Source organism: Prosopis cineraria, unplaced genomic scaffold (genome assembly GCF_029017545.1).
Source record: "Prosopis cineraria cultivar Desert tree isolate PC_DT_omini unplaced genomic scaffold, ASM2901754v1 PC4, whole genome shotgun sequence".
Classification (NCBI taxonomy): domain Eukaryota; kingdom Viridiplantae; phylum Streptophyta; class Magnoliopsida; order Fabales; family Fabaceae; genus Prosopis; species Prosopis cineraria.
Window position 1 is genome coordinate 13,898,847 of NW_026555335.1, and position 21,173 is coordinate 13,920,019.

The following is a 21,173-nucleotide window of genomic DNA, read 5'->3' on the forward strand; positions in this document are numbered from 1 at the left end:
AACCTTTTTACCAAAAGTGACACAATCCCAGGAAAGAAGGTGGAGTTTTTTTCTTCCATCAGAAGAGTCCCAAAGAAAATTTTTAAAGATTTTGTCCAATTCTGCAAACATGTTATCAGGCAGGAGCATAGTTTGCATGGTGTAGTTAAAAAGAGCTAATAGAACAAATTTTATGAGAATAGATTTTTCCATAATGTTGAGGTATCGACTTCTCTAATTTTTCAAGTAAGAATTTGTCTTTTCAATTAAAGGTGCAAAGGTAAGCTTTATAACTTTCCCATGAATGATAGGAATCCCAAGATATTTTTAAAGATTACCAGTGAGAGAAATTCCAAGATTTTCACTAAATTCTATTAAAATTGACATTTCTAGAGCAGAAAAGTTTGGATTTGCTTGTGTTGATTTTTTGACTGGATGCATTATAAAAATCAGAAAGACATTGGAGAATGATTTGCATTTAAGAGAGAGATAATTCTGTAAAAAGCAACAAATCATTAGCAAAAAATATGTGGGAGATAGGTTACCTATTAGGTGTTAGTCTAATAGGTTTTCATTCATTTCTACCAATACTACTAATGATGCAGTGACTTAAACATTCAATACAAAGGACAAAAAGATAAGGAGAAAGAGGATCCCCTTGATAAATGCCACGTGAAAGAGTGAATTCTTTTGTTGGTTCATCATTCCAAAGAACTTTCATACGAGTGCTGGAGATAGCAGTAAGAATTAATTTCTTGAAGTGATTGTTTATCCCAATGGAGATAAGAGTATCGTCAATAAAATTCCATGATAGTCTATCGAAAGCTTTTTCAAGATCCACCTTAAGGGCCATAAAACCTTTTGTTCCTGTTTTTTTCCTCATAGAATGAATGATTTCTTGAGCAATAATAATATTATCGCTGCTCTGTCGTCCCTGAATGAAACTACTTTGGTAATCACCAATTAAGTGGTTCATGCAAGTACATAATCTTATGGATAGAATTTTAATAATTATTTTATAGCTCACATTGCAAAGAGAGATAGGTCAGAAGTCTTTCATACAAGTTGGGTGATCAATCTTAGGGATCAAGGTAATGAAAATGTCATTAATTTCCTTTATAGAATCTGGTTCTCTAAAAACCTTTTTGATCAAATTGAAAGATGTTGTCTTTTAGATCCTTCCAATAAGAGTGAATGAATCCTGCATTAATGTCGTTAGGTCCAGGAGCTTTAAATGCCCCAATATCAAAGGTAGCATTTTTAATTTCTTCATCAATCACATCCCTATGTAAGGATTGGAGTTGATCAGAAGAAAAAGGTGGAAAGCAAGAAGTTATAGTGAGTTTAGGTCTGTCATCTTTGTCTTCTTTAAAGAGGTCTTCAAAGAAAGAAACAACCATGCTCTTTAGAATATTATGGTCTTCCACCCAGTTGTCATCATCATTTTTAAGAGAAATGATCTGATTTCTTTTCTTTCTAATGATGGATGTAGTATGGAAAAATTTTATATTTTGATCTCCCCATTTAAACCATTTACATCTAGACTTCTGGAACCAAATCATCTCTTCTTGCAAAAGAACTTTGTTATATTCTTCCCAAAGAAATTTTTCCAATTTTTGAAGGAAGTAGTTGTCTTGGTAGCTTCTGTTCTTGTCAATTCCTTCCAATCTCCTTAAAATTCTTTTCTTCTTGGATGAAATATTACTAATTTTTTCCTTATTCCAAGTAATAGCTAATTCGACAAAATTTTTAGCTCCTTCTGCCCAGTCATTATTAATCCATGAATCCTTGACCATAGGTTGGAAGGATTCCTCTAGCATCCAAGCAGCATGACAATGGAATGGTTTAGTTTGGTTCTATAGTTGAGACTCTTTGAATAATTGAATTCTATGAGTCTATGATCAGAACTATATTTGAGAAGATGATTGGAGATTGCTTGGTGGAATTTGAGCCTCCATTCCGTATTGCAAAAAGCCCAATCAATTCATTCTTTCACATTACCTTTTTCCCAAGTAAATCCATCCACGCAAAAGTTAAGATCAAGGAAGTTGGAAGAATTTATGCATTGTCTAAACTGTCTCATAAATCTCCAATTGAAATTATATCCACCATACTTGTCATCGCATGAAAGATAAGAGTTAAAATAGCAACAATGAGCCAAGGATCATTGATATTATGAGCAAGAGAATTGATAAAATCCCAAAGTAAGTCACGTTGGAGAGGATTAAGATCACCATAGACACATGAGAGTAGATAAGAACAATTATTAGCTATGATATTAACCCTACAATGCAATAGCTGAACATTAGAATAAATATAATCAATATTAACAAAATCCTTATTCCAAAATAACCAAATACCACCAGCATAGCCAGTAGCTTCAATACGAATCCAATCAAAAAAACCCAATTTCCTAACAATACCATCTGCTCTAAAACCATTAGCTCTTGTTTCAAGGAGAATCATGATTTGAGTATTGTAAGTTTTAGTAATTTCTTTAATACGTGTAGGAAAACTCTTAGCACAGGATCCTCTACAATTCTAATAAATTAAATCCATAATAAAGTATATAAAAATAAAATAAAAGGAGAAGATAAACCTAGTTGGAGGTTACTCTTCATGATTTTCTAGAGAATCTTCAACTTGTTCATCACTAAATTCATCATCCTCAAGATCATTATACTAGACAAATTTGCTAAACTCTTCATCCAGGAGGTCATCATCAAGGATATCATCTTCATCATTTTCTTGGATGAATTCGTTTCTATTGACTTCCATATCAGACAGTTTATTATCTAATTCCTTAGAGGAATCTATATGGAATTCAGTTTTTGGGACAATGCTAAGGTTGATATTAGGATCAAGGGGTTTATTATGATCAATTCTGGAAAGAGAAGGATTAATGAAATTTTGCTGAAAGGAAGAGATGTTTTCTTTATTTTGGTTCTGCCAGACTCTTGGATTAGGTGAGAAGCCAATTCCAATTGAATTCTAAACGGTTTTATTCCTTTGGGTCTTTTTTTATTCTGACTCGTTTATGGGCTTAGCGAACGAGCCCAGACTTTTTTTGCTACCTATTACCACATTGTGGACGCATTTGGAAGTTCTATTTAGGGCGCTATTGGGCTCAATTTCCTTAAGCTCGGTTCGGTCCAAATTCATGGTTTATAGGCCATTCCATTCAAAGATTGGTCCAGCTTTGTCTTTCTTAGGAATCTTCTCTCCTTTGCAGATTCTCGCCCTTACCTGCTCATCAAACTCATCTCATTCTCTCATTCAGTTTCTTTTTATACTAACCAAATCTTTTCTCCTCCAAATTTTCCTAACAGACCTTAAAGAGGAGGCTTAGGTGGACCATTGGAGGTATGGTCTCTTTGATTTGCGTCGTAAGAGTCCTGATCGAGACCGGCGAGGATGTCAAATCGTGACCTGAAGGTGAAATTCTGTCCACGATTGTGACGTGTAGATTGAAAATTTGCTAAGTTTCTTGAAAATTGTGAGTGTTTCTGGTGTTTATACTTCATCCATTCTCCATATTCATCTTCCAGCAGTTCATGGTTGTTTTCCAATGAGTCTTAAGTTGCTTGATTTGGATTTCCATCTTGAGCTTTCTTTGAGCACTGTTACTTATTGTTACTGTTTTAGCTGATGGAACTTGAGCATTCTATAGATCCATTTTCGCTTTTGTTCTTTGGGTTATGGGAGCAATTAATTTAGTTATGACCATAGCATCTACACCCAAAGCAGATCAAGCTCAAACTTTCATATTCGACATTATATAATCCGTCTCTGATCATTAGTCTGGGAACTAATTTTTTCTAGAGATCAATTTCGACACTTATTCGCATGAACTTCCCTCTTTCTGTCTTGCCCTGTTCATCTTTAGCATCAAACTCAGATAAGGAGTTAACATCAACTTTCAAAGTTTTCCCAATGCAATTTCCAAGCCTTCATAAAATTTCTTTGTCATAGCATTGTATAGGTATATTCAATAATCTAAACTATAGCGCGACTTTACCTAAGATGTTTGAGTTCAAATTGAAAGTAGGTGACCAACGTTGCACAAGAATACAGTGATCAAATATTGTCTAAGGGCCCCATTCAGAATTTTATCATAGGCAGTTTGATCCTTGGTTTTGATAATATAGTAACTATTAACTAGATCTATTAATTCAAAATCTTTTAGTTGCCACATCCTGGCTAACCTAGGCTTTAAAGATTTAGGATTGAGATGTAATCCCAGAGTATTAATGGCAATAACATCCATCTAAGGCATACATAATTTCTTCCATTCCTCGTTAGAAATTTGTAGAGCTAGATACTAGTCCATTAGCTTTTTTGTTCTTTCAATAGCTGATCAATTGATATCCAGTTCCTTAGCAAGTGCTTCATTTCTATGGCAAATTTCCTTTCCATTATTGATTCCATAACAGCCATTGTAACCTATCAGTGACTCCTTATAAAAGATAAGAGCTTTAATCCCTTGAGATAATGAAGATTTATTGTGGTTGGCATCATCAACAAGACCATCGTGGGACTGAATTTTCATTTGTTGCTCCTAATGGTTCTTAGATATTTCTATGTTTTGGTTTTGAATCTGTGCTTTTGAATGTTGCTGAATTTCTGAGTCTTTGTCAATCATCTCATCATCTGGCTTGGAATTATTTCTGAGTAGTAAATCGGTTTCTTCCTTTGAGGCAGGTGGATTCATAGTCTCTTTGAAAGCTGGTGTCGCTGAGAAGATGAAGTTGGGATTAAGTTCTTGATTGGAGTTCATGAAGAAGAGCAGAGGAGATGAAGAAAGCAGGAGTAGGAACAAGAAAGTAGTAAGGAAGAAGTTGAACCTTCTCTCCAGGAAACTAGAGAGAAGGTAGAGCTTCTCTCTCTAGCGTAGGATGAGTTTTTTAAAAAATTCCATTTTCAAACCTGATTAATGGTCATAACATGGCATTAACTTCAACCAACTACTGTTGAAACTCTCCCCAATTATAAAAATATGCCATGATAATGTTAGGTTCCATAAAACAGATAAAAGACAAAGTAAGATATTCATTCCTTTTATTTTTATAAGTCACTTTCAACATGTTTAAACGGAAAATAAAACCGATAGATATAAAGGAAAAAAGTCATTAGCTTAAACCAGGATTAATGACACTATCCTTGGAGATGTCTTTTTTGCCAACAATGGAACCCTAAGTACCCCTTCCCAAAAGTGACAGTTCTAGACAAATTAATACTCTCAATATATTAGCCAAATACACCATCAGGCACGTAAATCAATGGCAGACATATATCAACATAGCGGAATCCTGATAAGAAAAGAATTGTTGAAGCACAAATACATAACAAGTCATTACATGAACTACTTATTTGAGCAAGGCATATAAATTCTTTCCTATTTTCCTTTCCCCAAGTTTATTTCAATTACACGATCAATATCATTTAAGAAGATGACTGTACTTAGATACTTTAAGATGAACCTCCCAGCACCACTGAAAGTAAAACATACATTGACTGATTTCGGTCTCAATGAAAATGGAGAACGGATATCCATCTTGTTCACAAGAGGCAGGCTCGTGACATTACAGTGTAAACAATGAATAGGGAAGCAACAGGAAAGCACCAGGTTCTATGCATAATACAGAGGACGCCTATATTCATCAAAGTACTGGTCACGATCAACAAAAACAATGGCATAAAGGGCATAAATTATCCCTGGAATATAGCCTAGTAAGGTCAGGATCAAGCAGATGATGAATTCAACCTGCAACAATGTAATATCAGTCTCCGAATCGTCATAATCAAATTTTGTCAGAAATTTCATCAACAAAAGGAACAGTACAGCTTCAATTAGCAATCATATTAATTATCCGAAGAAAATAACCATTTAATTCAGTCTATTTGATAAAAACAATCATCTGCACAATAGGCAAGTTGAGTATAGATGCAAAAATTAAAAAAAGAGAGATCCTCTCAATTTGAGAGCAAAGAGTCAAAGAACAATCGTCCGATAATCATACAACCATGGCGAATCTGATCTCTGAGAATAAATATGAGGAAACGAAAGGCTAAGAAAGAGAGAGTGCGAGAGAGAGAAGGAGAAAGAGACGTACGCTGCAGCAGCCATGCCTTAAGCAAACGCCCAGGGGAGGAAGCAAGATGGCGATGAGGAGCTCGCAGAGGATTTCACAGCGAGTCGGCATATTGGACATGGAAAGTCAGAAGAAGGACTGAAACAGAACTTGATCCCAATTTATGAGGAAGGAAACAAGACTCAATCTCGTTGTTCTCTCGCCAATGGATCTTCGCCATTTCAGATTTTGCGGATTGGACCCCACCCTTTTCGGACCAGAGGAAATTTCAGTTAAAAAAAATCTTAATAAAAAGACAAAAATCTGTCTTTTTTTTTTTTCTTTTGTTTTTTATTTTTTGAACAAACATTTAAGTAAGTTGAGAATCTCAACATGACAGTACTTATAAATCATTCATCAAATATTAATAAGGTTCTCATAACCATAATATAATTTGATCATATAAATTTTTTAGTTATAAATTAATTTCTTACTAATAAGACCACCTTGATACTTTTATCCTTTAAATTTGAAGTTTTTATTTCTACAAAAAAAAAGTAAAGGTTTTATTTTCATGTTTTTTCACTTTAAAAAATATCCTTTTAATTTTTCTAATCCTATTACTACGTTAGTTGTGTTTGATGATGATTTGAACCAACCGCTGATATGACGAGTCAAAAACCAACAAAAAGTAATTTTTTAATATCCACACTAAGTTTTAAGAATTTTATATCACTATGGTTATTTTTTCCTGTTTTCTTCTGGCCATTAATATGGTTTCTTCTATCCATATGAGCATGACATTCTTTCCCTTCGTTTTTTCCTGTTTTCTTCTGGCCATTAATATGGTTTTTATTCTTTTGCCATTACAGAAGATTACAACAATTTTTTTTTTTACCCAAATAATTCTATTCAAGATATAATTAAATAGTGAATACTAAATGCTTCACCTCTCTCAACGACATTTTATTTAGATATGTAGTATAATCAGTACATGGATCAAAACCATGTTTTTAGTTTTAAAAAAAAAATCCAAACCCCATATTTTTTTCATAATTAATTATGTTAATTTAAACCTTGTATTGGCTGAAACTAATGGGAGCAGCTTATGGATTACTACAATTTTACCTTTACATGCATTTATTATTTGTCAGATAAATCACTTGCCAAATATACCCCTAAAGGTTTGTCATTAAATGGATCACTATTATATATAATTATTTGTTATATTGGGTTCAACAAATTTATTACTACCTCCGTGAAAAAATATATATTTTTAAGGGATTAAATGCATAAAAATATAATTTTTTTAACATTTTAAAATGTAATTATTATATTTTTTAAGGAGTTAAATGCATAAAAATATATATTTTTAGTGCCCTTCATTGCCGTCGTCCTATAGTAACTTCAAACAAAGGTACCCGATCTTCACCTCCTTCAATAAGATCTGCAGTAGTAGTGCTCCGGTGTAAGAATAGGCTACTAGCAACGGAGAGTATGATTCGTACAATGGAGAGTTTTTGAGCAAGGACGATGTTGAGTCTGTGTGGCATGAAGGCTTCCTCATTAATTATCTACACAAGGCTCCAGAAAAAACGAAAAGAAAAAGAAATTTGTGAATATACAAATTGGATCATTAAATCTTCAATTATTATTATATTAAATTAATAATAAATAATAATTTTTATATGCTAGTAGCAATGTAATTTATTTTTTAGAATCAGTGTAACACATTTATAAAATTTAAAAATTTTTAATCTATCAATTTATTTTATATTTTTAAATTCTAACTTTTAAAAAATAAAATTGTAATTTAAAGTGTAATATTTTTTCTAAAAAATAAAATTGATGACAAAAATATATACACAAAAAAATTCATGTCCATTTTTGTCGTTATATATCTCAATTGGCTTTTCAATCAAATTATTTAAAAAAACTTCAATTTGTTCAACTGACTTTAAAAAAAAACAAAATATAAATCTCGTTACAAATATAAATTTTTATTTTAATTTTAATTTATTAACCTTAATTAAATTATAATCTCAATTATAAATTTTTTAATTCAAGCTAACTCTGCATCAAGTTAAGTAGAGATCCTTTCACGCAGGACCTCTACCGTCAAATGTTATTGCATTTTCTAAGTCTTCAACTTAAAACATTGGTTACACTAGTGTGCATTGATAATTGAACCTAGAGGCCTGATATCACAGTAGCCATTTTGATGCAAGGATTTCTATTTTGGACCCAACATTTTGAGCTGATTTTTGGTACTGAATCACTGAACTTGGAATCAAAGGATTTATACTTAGAAATGTATTTTTTTTATACATAAAAACAAAAAAGTATTAAACAGGCAAAGTAGCTATTGGCTATAATCTACCTGCGTTACGCGAGAACTAGCCTCTCGGAACGAGTCACTTTTCCTCGCTCCAAAACTGGAAGCTTTCCTGCTGGCGTTGCAACGCTTCATACAGGCGCGTGTTGAATTGAAACGTATCGTTTCGCAGAAGGAACACGCATTCAGTGTTACTATTTTCCCTCCGCCATACCCCCAAGTTTTGAACCTCTGATCAAAAACAGTGTTTTCATCGGAGCTCCGACGTCCATGGAGTTTAACTTTCGTCAAGATGATCTCAAGTCACCGTCTTTTCAATTCCCTTCGCCGATACAAAGCCACTTCTCCGACCCCTCCTTGTTGCGAGGTTTGTACTTTGTATATTCGCGACCCATGATTCTTGAAGGGTGAAATAGCAGACTTTTTGGCTTTCACATCGATGTATGTTTAATGCCTTGGATTCGATTCTGCATTTTAGGTGGTTTCCCGAGTGTCTTTTCAGTGCCGCCGAACACTGAGCAACTGCTGAACCCCAACGTCGCCGGAGAAGATTTACTACGGAAGCTGGAGAAAGAACGAATCCGGCGAGAGATAATCTCCGGCGAGATTGCGAGGAGGCGAATGCTGGAGGAGGAGGTGAGGAGGGAACTGATGCTGGAGAGAGAACTGGCATTCCGACGGAGTTTGGGAGAGAAATTCTTGCTCGACGAGCAAGTAGGGTTGAATCCCAGACTCAACGTGATTCCTTGTCATGATAATCGGCCACTTGAGGAGCGAATCGCATTCCCAAGTAGCAGGCAAACCGTGGCCCAAGTTACGCAACCTGTGAACCCTAGAATCAAACCTGATCCTGACACTAACAAGTATAAATTGATCATGCTGGTCAGTCTGTAAAGTTGATCTTTTCACGTTTTTGTTCAATTTCCTCTTCCTCTGCTGGTTTATGTTTCTGTGCAATGGAGGATTAACTGCTGATTGACTCTCTTAAGACTCTATTAAAACTGCAAATGTTGTCTTCTTGCATCTTGGTGGGTCTCTAGTACAATGGTTCCAGGACATGAACCATAGATGAGGGATTTTATGACCCCGCCTATGTTAATGATGACCTGGTCTTTGTTGCACCACCAGCATTGTGTCACAACGGCACAATAAATTGACATGATATTGCAGAGCAAAGGGGGCCTAAGGTTTTAAGAATGGGAAGGGTTTGGGAAAAACTCGACCCCATGTGTTGTTGGAGCTTTTATTCTTTGGATGATCTTGATAAAGACTACAATGTTGTAATATGTGAAAATATAGCTCATTCAATGGATGGCTTGTGCACTTGTTATTTGTATCCTCTGAATCGATGATATGTGATGTTGGTGAAATTGATCGCAAAGTATCTATACTACATGTTTAATATAAGTTTTGTCTTACCTAAAGGAAGGTGAATGTAAAGTTTCAGTATTTTGGTTTAAATTTCACCAACTTCATATTTTTTTCCGCTTCTAAAACACAAAGCACTGGAGTTGTGTTCAACTTTCACTAACTTCATTCAGATCTGAATTAGTGCATGCACGTGAGCTTTCTGCTACACTTTCCTTTAAGAACAGGTTGTTTAGAGGATTAGGAACTTCTTTTGGACTGTACCAAACAAATATAATTGAAGGGCAAACACAACCAGTGGCACTCATCCCTGTGTGTGGCTTTCCATGACTGCTTTTTGCTATAATATTGAAGAGGATCCAAATCCTTTAAACCTGTTTTCTTCCCTGCAATTGTGTGGACTTAATCTTAGGAATAGAGTTCCTACATAGCACTTGGATAGTTATAGCTTCCTTTGGAGGTTAAATAGTGTGATCAATGTGCTCATGTTTGCCTTGCTCTTATACATAATGGAATACAATAGAAATGTTGAAGAACTTAGTGGTCAGTGTTTATATCGCTATTATATTTTTTTTAAAGGTCTTGTTGGAGTTCAAATTTTCTAAGCATACATTTTTTTATCCTTGCCATGAGTTGTAAAATTGAGAATTTCAGAAAGAAGGGATTTCACATCTGGTAAAACTTATAGAATTATATGCTGTTCACTGGAACAAATATCAGCAAGACTTTTTGCTAATTGTGACGCTCTGTTACTACACTTTACAACTTCGTTTCGTAGTTGCTTGGCTGAAATTCTGTGGTGATACTGTTTTATTGATCATGATTTTGGACATTGTTTGCTTATCTTCCAAGGGAATCATGTCTAATCAATGTGTTCATGTCTGGCTTTTATTCACAGAAGAATTTATATTTCATTTAGGTATGTTGAAGCGCTTACTGGTCAGTGGACTGTTAATAATATCACTTGAGTTCCTTGTATGTTATTTTTGGTTATCTTTTTACAGGCCAAGCCAAAACCAGATCTTTATAGAGAAAAGCGGAAAGTTGTAACGCAAGATGCTGATGATGATGATACAGAACCTTCACCTGCTAGCGTGAGGAAAAAATCCAAGGATGACTGGAGCTGTGCACTGTGTAGTGTTAGCGTCACAAGCGAGAAAGCCTTGAATGAACACCGCCAAGGTAAAAAACACAAGGCCAGGGAATATGCACAAAAGAGAAGAATGCAGAAGATAGGTATGAGTGCTAGCCCGTCGTTTACATCAAAGAACAGTGAAAAGTCTCTGAAGTCTCCTGAAACCATTGTTACTACTACAACTTCAGGTTTGAAGGCAAAAGCAGACGCTCAAGTTCAACCAGAAGTGACCAAGGTAGACACAAATAATCAGACAGTGGTAGGCGAAGATCTTGTGGAAATCAAAACTGAAGGTAAGGAGATGGTGGAGAAAATCCAAACAGAAAATTCAAAGAAGCAAAATAGGACTGAAACAGAAAAGGTAATGATACCAAATGCAGAAAACAAAAGATTCAAGTTTTGGTGTGAACTCTGCCATGTTGGATCTTTCTCTATGATTGTGATGGACAACCATAAGAGAGGGAGAAAACACAACAACCGATTAAAGAGATCTCGTCAAAATGACGGGATTGCTCCTCCCGCATATTCTGGAGTATAGAAGCTTCTCCATTATTGACAAAAGATGCAGATGGTTGTCCTAACGATGATAGAGAGGTGGTTGAAGGTTTTCTAAACGGTAAATATTCTACGGCAGCATAATTTTGAGGTTATAGAATGGTGGGTGAAGAACTATGATCTCACAAAAATATGCTGCAAATCCTGTAGTTGCTAGCATTTGTAGGGTTAGTTGACTTAAGCAGACACTGGATATTTTCTTAGGCGTACGCCAAGTGACATGTATAAACTCTTATGATCTTACGTTAACATCTGGCTTAATTGAAAAACCTATTAACTTCATTTGTAGACTATGACTTCTCCATTTGATTTCCTCGCCTGCGAATTCCATGTGATGACTTGGTCTCAGCAGCGTGGTTTGAGTATTGATGGCCTCTCAATTTCACGCCCTCTTGAATTGTTTTGATAAATAAATCTTGATATTCAGATAGGCTTCATTACAATGAGGTTTGCTGAAAAATGTTTTACCAATGGTTTTGGTCAAAACATGTTTTGATCATTTGGGAAAAAAACCGTTTTTAATGAATTTCAATAGACAAAAAACATTGTGTAGCTTCTGGTGGACGTTTCACAATGAGCATGACATTCATGATGCACCTTGACCCGATTACCAAGTAACTTGTTTTAACAACACGAAATCATATTTCAGTAGTTTACACGTAACACGTTATCTTGGTCAATTATGGTGCCACAAGAGGCCCCTCTTGATCGTTCATGACGCATCCAAATCGGAGAATCTTGCGTCTCAGAATCTTACATAGTAATAGGGATGATGCCAATGCTGAGTTTCTAAGAAAACTCGCTTGTTGACAACAGCATAGACAACAAACGGGCATAGAAATGAGCAGTGAGATGCAACAATACATAAAACGACAAACCAGAGAGTGAACGTGTGATTCCTAAGCAGAAATTTCCCATTTCACTTTATATATATTGAACATTGAAGATGTGATACTATATTTATCTTTACAAGGAGACATAAAACTAGAATGATCAGTAAAATGTAAAAATCTGCTGTTGCATCAAAGGCTCGCTACAAATTCCTAAAGGGCAGGAATTTTTGCCTAATGCACTAGATGAAATTAAACCCTTAGAGCCACCTGATCTTGCCATGTAATCTTCCTCTTCCCGGCCCTGTTTGAACCATCCCCAACATTTCTGCAAACTGATAGCTTGATGTCGTTGTGCTGCTCATCGCTTAACATTCTCAATGTATTTTTCTTTGGTTCCTCAATCTTCATTGGCTCAACACTACCCTGCATTTCCTCCTCTTCTCTCTGCAAAACAGAGAGAATCTATTAGCTTCACTGAAATGAATCACAGACAAGTCATGATGTGAACGCAGCATGTACAATTAATTACCGAAATCTGGTTCAAGTCAAAAAATGGAATAATACTCTTCTTTGTGGCTTCCTTCCCACTGTGAATCCTATCCTTCTGATTTAAATCAAGCATTGGATTTGAAGCAGAGCCATGAAAAGGCACAGCCTTTCCACTAGAAGTCCTAGCATTCTGGTTTAAATCAAACACAGGAGCAAGTTTCTGCAATGTGACTTCAACCCCATTGGGAATCCTTTCTTTAGGATTCGAATAAGGAGGAACGGGAGGGCGTAGGGCGAGGTCCTTCTTACTGTGACTCCTTCCCTTCAAACCGGTCGGTGCATGGGTTTTGACCTTTTGTAACTTTGAAATATCTTGCTTCGGTTGAGCCTTTGGCAAAGGGTTTTGCACCAAGTATTGGTATCGTCGCCTCAAGAATCTGCAGTTTCAAGAGAAAATAACAGAGGATAAGCTCATAAACTCTACATGGATAAGAAACCTGCAATCTCACATTGAAAGACACAAATAGTAACTAGTCTCCTAGGACCATACCCAACTTCAGCTAACAACAACAGCTTTTTTTGCTTCATAATCTCCAATTTCCTTCTTGTGTCATGTGTCTCCTGCATATATGTAATAGCATTAGTTCAATAGTTCAATTTCTTCCCAACTGGCAAGCATCAAGCCTGATTCTTGAAGAGTTTTCCAATAAGAAAATATATTTTACAATACTAGAGGCAAAAATTTACTGCGGGTCCAAACAAATACGGTGACTAGCAATAGAATGACAGATGATCAATATACATCCTAAAAGTAGACGCAAAACTTTAAGGCCTGAATTTAAGTTGAAAAGTTTCAGGAAAGATTTAGGCAAAATAACAAAACAGATCCAAGTAACTTGGAAATTCTGAAGTTTGTACACGCTAAGTACATGCTTGAACAAGGAAATTTCATGGAAAAAGCAGACTTAGGCGAGAAAATTTGATGTAACTGACTATCTCATGATCATAAAAACCCTCTAATTCCAAAATCACAAGAATTTCCGAGAGAAATTCTTCTTTTATTTGGGAGGGTACCCGAATCTAGAAAATTTTAAAAAGAATGATATTTTCCAGCCTTATTCCACCAGATCGAAATATAATTCGTTGTTTCAAGATTACAAATAAGTAACTTCTCCGAGAGAAAAAAAAATACAATCAAGAAAATTGGAACAAAAGATTCATACATCGTTATCCCTAACAAATCCTCAATTTTCCGGAAGATAAACAACATAAAGCCAGAATCATCAAAATCCGCAAAGATTTTCAGAAAGAAACCACCAGATCTAACGAAATCCTCAAGAAATTTTCGAATCTTCACAAAACCGGGCGAAATATTTACCATCAAAAGCTCTTCATAGTCCTGCAAGAGGCTCTGATGCCTAAGCCTTGCCCTCTGATCCTCGTACGAAGCATATGGAGGCTCCAAACGAACAGCCCCTTTCATCTTCTTCATCGTCAGATCAGCGAGGTATCACAGCTAAACACAGAGAGAATAAAAGAGAAAAGGGATAAACGGGGAAAACGCGGGAGCACACAAGAAGGCGAGAGATACCCAAAAAGAAGGGAGGCCAAAGAAAGAAGCAATGAATAAGAGAGCGAGAAAGATAATGAAGAAAGAAAGAGGGTAGGGAGAAGGTTCTCGCTTTCCCTGTTTTCTCTGTGAAACTCTGACCAAGACAAAGGAACCCAAAAAGCCCACATAACTCGGTGAAAAAAAAATTGTTCTTTAGAAAGACAGTGATGAAGATGGGATTTTTTGGGGGCTTGCAGAAGGGTATTTCGGGGAAACATGGCTTGTGAAGCGAGAGAGAGATTGGTGGTGGTGTTGTTGTTGTTGTAGTAGTAGTAAGGTGGGTTTGGTTGGAGGACATTTGAAGACATCTATATCTATCCATCCATCTAACCTCCCTCCCTATTCTTTCTTGCTTTCCCATTCTTTCTTTTTTGTTTTTCCTTCTACATAAATTTTGGTCCAGCTGGGCCATTCATGAGAGAGAGAGAGAGATGCATATAGAAAGTTGGACTCTTTGGCGTTGATGTGGGACGATGCGTGGAGTTTCCAAGTTTCTTCTTTCATTCTATTTGTTGTTGGTATCTTCTGCGTAGAGAGAGAAAGCAATAGGAATGGGTCAGAGAGAGAAAGAGGAGGGCATTGAAGGTAATGGGATCGTGGGATGATGCTGTTCCTCTGAGAGATGCTGTGACCTGTTTTGCAGCAGTTGATGATGTTTGTTGTTGTTGTTGTTGGTAGCCCCTTGATTTTAGGCTTTGGCTTAGGGATTTCAATTCAGAAAGGTTCACTTTTTTTTATTAATTTAATTTTGGGCCTGTGATGGTGGCGTTGCCAGAGAGAGAGAGAGAGAGAAGAGTCAAATGCAGTGTTATGAGGCATGTGAATTTACCTCCATGCCCTTCCTTGTAGGGTTTCTTTTGAATCCAAGATTGCTTCCTTCAAGATGTTTTTCTTTTTCACCTTCATAGCTCATGGATGGAGAGAGAAGACCCAATGCGACTTTTCGCAAGCGAAGAGGGTAAAAGCGTAAAAAAAAAATGTAGCATGATAGCATCCCTTATTGGCGGCTTCAAGCCAGAGGAACCCATCAGTGGGAATGTAGAGGGAAAAGAAGGATAAAACGATGTCGTTGGGTCAGGCGCTTTGTCATTTTCTTTTTTAAAATTTTTTAGGTCTTGATTGTGATTTAATATTTATTTAACTTGACTAATGCTTTGGCAGTTTGGCTCGCCCTTTCATTAATTCATCTTCTGGAACGCAACTAGGAAAGATGCTGCCCAGCACCTTTTTTCCTGGACTCTGTGTGCGACACTACCATTCCTGAAGGGCCTACCTGGGAGTTAGTGACATGTCACTGCCCAAAAAAAAAAACACAAAAGTTGACTTTTAAAAAATAATAGAGATTTTTTATTTATAAAATTAACCAACATTTTTTTATTATTATTTGATTATATGAATTGTTCTAGCATTGCTAGCAATAAATAGAAATCTAGAGTAGACCAACCAGTTTAACTGATAACTTGGTGAATCGGTTGGTGGCTGATTTAGTTCATGATTAAACCTGGAGTAGTGTCAACTCAAACTAATTCGATAGTGACCCAATCAAAGCGGTCGATTTATTTGAAAAAAATTATTTAATTTTTTTTAATTTTTATTGAGATTTTACTGAGTTTGTTGATTTTTGTTAGGATTATGCTCACATGTACAAAATTATTCTCTTTTGATTGAATTTTTGTTGGGCTATTTGAACAAAACTAATAATTTTTATTTAAATATTCACTTTGTTATATTCAAACATAAATATTTTTTGAGAAAATTAGCTCAATGATCTCAAAAAAATACAACTCACATAAATTATAGATGAGGTTTTTGAATATTTTAAAATATGGCCCATTTAAAAAATTAATTAGATGTGTTTTTTCTTTTTTATTCTCTGAATAAATTTATTATCAAAACAGAATGTATCTAATTTTTTTAACTAACTGAATTTTTCATTTTTATCATCAAAAATTGTATTATGCACGCTCCTTCTCTGATTTATCATCTTTGAATATTTTTTCATCAAATTTTTTGATCTGATTTTCCTAAATCATTATATTTATCTCTCATACAATACTTTTTTTCCTCAGAATTTTTGATTTAATTTGCTTGAATTACCATCTTCATTATAGAGCTTTTCCTCTCTCTCCTTGTCTATTTTTCCCATATATTACAAAGAAGATATTAGACATTGAAGAGGAAACTTCATTATTGATCTGCAATACTACAGTTGTATATCAATGATAAATAAATTAGTAAGTTTTTGCTAATATGACTTATATATAGTGATATATAATAATATATCATTGATATACTATCATAAATTAACATAACCAGACAATCAGACATAAACTTATTTATGTTATATATCAATGATATAGTATTGCAGATCAGTAACACAAAAAATACATAATCATTTGCCTAAAATAGATCAAACATAGTCCAAAACTTTTTTGGACTCTTAGCTTATCATAGAGAATCAAATACCTAAATCAATAAAATAAAAAATTGTAAATCTATAGCTCCATTTTCTTGCTGCTATGCTCTGTTCCATCAAGTATTGTCATGCATCTCACTTCATGTTTGTCTTTCGCTGTCGTGACTATGGCTCATTCACACTACTCTGTTATTTACCATTCGTCTCTCTTGTGTCGAATTCCGTCTTCTCTCTTGCATTTGTCTCTCTTGTTCTAGAGATTTCTTACATTTTGAATCTCTTGGTATTTGAAAAAAGTATATATTGAAAAGGGCATTTTTATAAATTAATTATAATCTAAATATTAAAAAAGCCTTTTTTTTAAATTTAAGAAAATATAGACTATTTCTTTTACTTAATCTTATAATATGAGTTATTTGTGCAAAAGCCCTATATTTTTATGTATATAAATTAAATTATTTTATTTTAATTAAAAATGGTTTGACTTCAGGTTAACTCCTAGTTAAACCACTAACTCTTAATCCATTATCTTGACTGATTTAATTATTAGTCTGATTTTCAATACCTTAATACTAAATTTAATTGGAGTAATAACTCTTTTCATGAATTTGTTTTTTTATATTTGTATGAGTTCGAATCTAAAATTTTATATCTAAGCAGTTGTAGTTTAAAAACTCAAGTTGGGTAACCTATTTTTTTCTTGACAAATTACAAGTCAACAGGAGATTTTAGTTTCAACAATTGAATTATTTACTGTTCAAAATGTTTTCGATATTGTATATTATCTCGGTTAATAAACAGTTAAGTATATAGGACGAAGAAGTAAATTCAAAATAAATTCTTAAAAAAAAAACCCAAAACTAAATTTAAAACATTATATTAAAATTAAAAAATATTATTTTAACCAATAAAAATTGAGTCTAGCATAAATAGTTAGTATTTCATAACATCACTTAAATTCTTGTTGGAAGATGTATTTATATTTAATGATCAACAAGTGATCACACCTTAAACATAATTATTTTCAATAGAAGGACACTTCTATATGCAATGAAAAAATGGAGAATTACTTTAAGGACAAATTCAACGTAATCAATTACTTCCAGGTCTATTGACAATTAAATTTATGAAAATGATAACACATTAAAGTTGGATGATTCAAATGACCCAATAAAATTCGTTCTTGATTTGACTTTCTCATATTTCTTTAACAATATACATGGTTATTCATATTTTAGAGATAGGGCTATCTTGGCTCTTGTGTTGGTTGTAATTGAAGAAATAAACATGTACATATTATCTCATATAACATCTCAAAAATTATCCCCTTGATTAATTAAGCTAATGAAAGGTAAATTTATAAATTTAAATATAAATGAATTTGAAAATAGTTAGAGACGACTATTAGGTTTGAAAGTGAATTAAATCTCCCAGACTCAAATTGTAGAGAAAAATTGAATTTTGCCCACTGTACGTTATGTTGCAACCTAAAAATTTATGCTGCAGCATAATTTTTAAAACCAATTTTCTTTAAAAATGCAAAAACATCCAAAACTAAGAGAAATAAGCCAAAAACAAAGGGAGGGCAACAGAGAGAGTTTTTCTCTATTAGGGTATGAACTTTTGAATATTTTGGAGGTGATTGGAGCTTGATTTTACTTAAGTATGCCTTTTCTTATCCCTTCTTCTTCTCTCTATACGTTTTGGAAGTAAGATTTGAGGTTAGAAGATAATAATTTTCGAACCTAGGCCTATGAGTCCGAACCTATTGATCTAAATGAGATTAATGAGAGTTGTCTAGGTTATCTAAGCCTAGATATAATGGTTTTATGCATTCATGAGAGTGTGCTCTCATTATGGATGAATTTATGCATTTAAATGCCATTAGTGATGAAAGTTAGATTGTTGAAAGCCACTATGGGTAATAGTTGGGTTTAATAAAGTCAATTGGAGTTAATGAAAGTTAATAAACCTAATGTGATAATTAAACTCATGAGTTGATAGTTTTTGGTGATTAAAATGTTGAAATTTGAGAGTTAGAAGTGAGTAAGTTGTGACATTAGTGATGATTTTGGATTATTAGATGATATATTAGTAATTATTTAAGTTGTTACAAGCTAAATGAAATTAATGGGAGTTAAGGAACTCATTGGATGTGAAGTTAATCTTGTAGTTAAGAAATTTGATTATTAAAGTATGAAATAAATGATCGAAGTAGTGATTTTAATGATTATTAGTAATGGGTATTAATGTAATTGTAAACTAACCTCACAAAACACCAGTGAGCTTGAATTTAACTCAGAAAGCAAGTTGTGATAAAGGAATAACCTTTGATCTCTCAAAGGTTTGAGATAACTTAAAAAAAATCTTATTTACATAATTGTATGTTAATTATTTATTAGTTGAACTAATTCATTTGAAGGTTTATTTGGGTGGTCAATAACCCATGATGTAATATTAACAACGTGATGAATTACGTGTATGAGATTATATTGAATTGTTGAGAATGTTACACATGTATATTCATGTGATTATTGGTGAATGAAAGCATATAATTATGAAATCAATGAACATGTGATATTTGGCATGTAGAATATGATGAATATGATTGTGATATGTGGATTATAGTGGAGAAAGAGAATTATGTGAGCATGATATAGTGTGATTACTATTGTTTGAATGGCATAGATCTTATTATTTATGCATAGCATGATCATTATAGGGGGAGTTCGCCTATAGGGAGGAGTAGATTAGCAAATTCACATGATAATAATGGGTTATCGTTGAAATTAGAGGCTTGTCTTGACACCAACCGTTGAAATTGGGAGGTGGCCATTGTCTCATGGTTGATTAAAAAATATCCCACTTATTCTTTAAGAGACTCAAACTTAACTAATCTTCACTGGTTTATAAGAAGACTAGATTAGGGGTACAACACCCTATGGTTATTAGTGTTAGGAGAAATCAAGTAACATAAGTGAGTGCGTTAACTCTGACCTGATAGCTTTTCATGAGTGAAAGGCTTGATTAGCTTGAGTTTTGGACGTAGCCTTAAAATTGCCACTAGTTTCATGTTGAAGGTATCAAGAGGGTATAATGTTAGCATTGATAATGCATTCTGCTTCTGACTACATGGTTGTTATTACTGTGGTCCAACGTGTTTTCATTAGAGGTGCATGGTTGTTATTATTGTAACCTCAAAATATGCATTTTTGAAATAAATGTGACAATATGCATTAGTACCCGATCACATGGTTGTTAGTTTTGTAGCTGAGACTATAATTGTAAAATATATATGTGATGCTTGTGAAGTTATTTAATTCTTATTTACATCTATAATTAATTGATATGCAACTATATATGTTAGATTCATCTTAGTTATTGAATGGTTATACTCACCCCTCTATTTAACATTTTACAAGCAATAGCTTTGGTTGGAATAAGGAAAGGCATATGAGATTTAGGAATCAAATTTTCTATTGTAATGCCTCAATTACTTTTGATTAATGTATAATTGCCATGATATTGCCAACTAGAATGTTCATATTTTGTTAACTTGCACCATTAAATATTGAGTATTAAAACATATTTTGAGCCCTAATGCATTTGATATCTTTTTAGTTGAGATATTTGTGCAAAGCCAAAATACTTATTCAAGTAAGGAGTGAGTATATTTGTGAACGATGGTAATTTAGATGTGGAATTACCTGTTTTTGCTCCCCTTTATTTTTTTTTGTGATGAAGGGGTTGAGCGGTGAAAATATGATATAGGTGTTGTTTGAATATTGTGGTATATTGCACAAGTCTGTTATAATCCATTGAGTGTAGTCTAAGGATTGGTGTGAACTTTTAGTACTTAGATTGTGTTTTGGACATCTTAATTATGTTTTGAAAGCATAAAAGAGTGAGTTTGCTTTTTAGTGTTCAACTTTTGATTGAGAAATGATTTATATAAAACAGTACTATTAGCTAGAACTTGGAGAAAGCTTTCTGTGGACATTTATATCACCTTAATTGGATGTCGAATGGAGATTTTGTGCGCGTCGTAAGTTCAACTAAAAAAATCTGCGATGACAAGTTTTGCAGTTTATGCTGCAGCATAAAATTTTATGCTGCAACATAATTGTGCTAGAATTGGTTTTTGCTATTCTGACCTTAATTTGATGTTATTTTATTTGTATAATGTCTATGCTTTCGTATACATGTTTTGCCTTGATTTTGATTTTTTAATGATTTTATAGAATTTTAAGTTTTAAAAACTTGGGACCTCATTTATATAAATTTTACAAACTTGACAATTCATTTGGATTATTTTCATAATTACCTTAAATTTTAGAGTTAATTGTGAATTAGTAAGGGAGACCTTACATTCTACTTCCT

At 33.9% G+C, this 21,173-nt stretch overlaps 3 protein-coding genes across 4 annotated transcripts; 1 reads left to right on the forward strand and 2 right to left on the reverse strand.

Moving 5' to 3' along the window:
* Nucleotides 1-5,251: 5,251 nt before the first annotated feature.
* On the reverse strand, nt 5,252-6,291 carry LOC129309867 (UPF0057 membrane protein At4g30660-like). Its single transcript, XM_054951619.1, has 2 exons — nt 6,093-6,291; nt 5,252-5,743 (listed from the first exon to the last, which is right to left on the reverse strand). Exons 1-2 carry the CDS (start codon nt 6,189-6,191, stop codon nt 5,609-5,611), a joined length of 234 nt encoding a protein of 77 aa, XP_054807594.1. The 5' UTR covers nt 6,192-6,291; the 3' UTR covers nt 5,252-5,608.
* A 2,132-nt stretch (nt 6,292-8,423) lies between these two features.
* Nucleotides 8,424-11,725, forward strand: LOC129308529 (uncharacterized). 2 transcript variants are annotated; one of them, XM_054949690.1, is made up of 4 exons: nt 8,424-8,752; nt 8,864-9,267; nt 10,758-10,989; nt 11,077-11,725. In XM_054949690.1, the coding sequence occupies exons 1-4, from the start codon at nt 8,656-8,658 to the stop codon at nt 11,424-11,426; spliced, it is 1,083 nt and encodes a 360-aa protein (XP_054805665.1). In that variant the 5' UTR covers nt 8,424-8,655; the 3' UTR covers nt 11,427-11,725. The 2 variants fall into 2 exon arrangements, with proteins under 2 accessions (XP_054805665.1, XP_054805664.1); XM_054949689.1 differs by having other exon boundaries at nt 8,425-8,752; nt 10,758-11,725.
* Nucleotides 11,726-12,336: 611 nt separating this feature from the next.
* LOC129308530 (uncharacterized) lies at nt 12,337-15,036 on the reverse strand. Its single transcript, XM_054949691.1, has 4 exons — nt 14,144-15,036; nt 13,316-13,386; nt 12,806-13,202; nt 12,337-12,720 (listed from the first exon to the last, which is right to left on the reverse strand). The coding sequence occupies exons 1-4, from the start codon at nt 14,255-14,257 to the stop codon at nt 12,526-12,528; spliced, it is 777 nt and encodes a 258-aa protein (XP_054805666.1). The 5' UTR covers nt 14,258-15,036; the 3' UTR covers nt 12,337-12,525.
* Between the last annotated feature and the right edge of the window lie 6,137 nt (nt 15,037-21,173).

Bases quoted from the DNA above. Each gene is read 5' to 3' on its own strand.
- LOC129308530 (XM_054949691.1), bottom strand. From the start codon at position 14,257: ATGAAGAAGATGAAAGGGGCTGTTCGTTTGGAGCCTCCATATGCTTCG. The intron at 13,387-14,143 runs GTAAATATTTCG...ACATATATGCAG, and splicing joins ACTATGAAGAGCTTTTGATG to GAGACACATGACACAAGAAG. The intron at 12,721-12,805 runs GTAATTAATTGT...TCTGTTTTGCAG, and splicing joins TTGACTTGAACCAGATTTCG to AGAGAAGAGGAGGAAATGCA.
- LOC129308529 (XM_054949689.1), top strand. From the start codon at position 8,656: ATGGAGTTTAACTTTCGTCAAGATGATCTCAAGTCACCGTCTTTTCAA. The intron at 8,753-8,863 runs GTTTGTACTTTG...TCTGCATTTTAG, and splicing joins CGACCCCTCCTTGTTGCGAG to GTGGTTTCCCGAGTGTCTTT. The intron at 9,268-10,757 runs GTCAGTCTGTAA...ATCTTTTTACAG, and splicing joins AGTATAAATTGATCATGCTG to GCCAAGCCAAAACCAGATCT.
- LOC129309867 (XM_054951619.1), bottom strand. From the start codon at position 6,191: ATGTCCAATATGCCGACTCGCTGTGAAATCCTCTGCGAGCTCCTCATC. The intron at 5,744-6,092 runs GTACGTCTCTTT...ACATTGTTGCAG, and splicing joins TAAGGCATGGCTGCTGCAGC to GTTGAATTCATCATCTGCTT.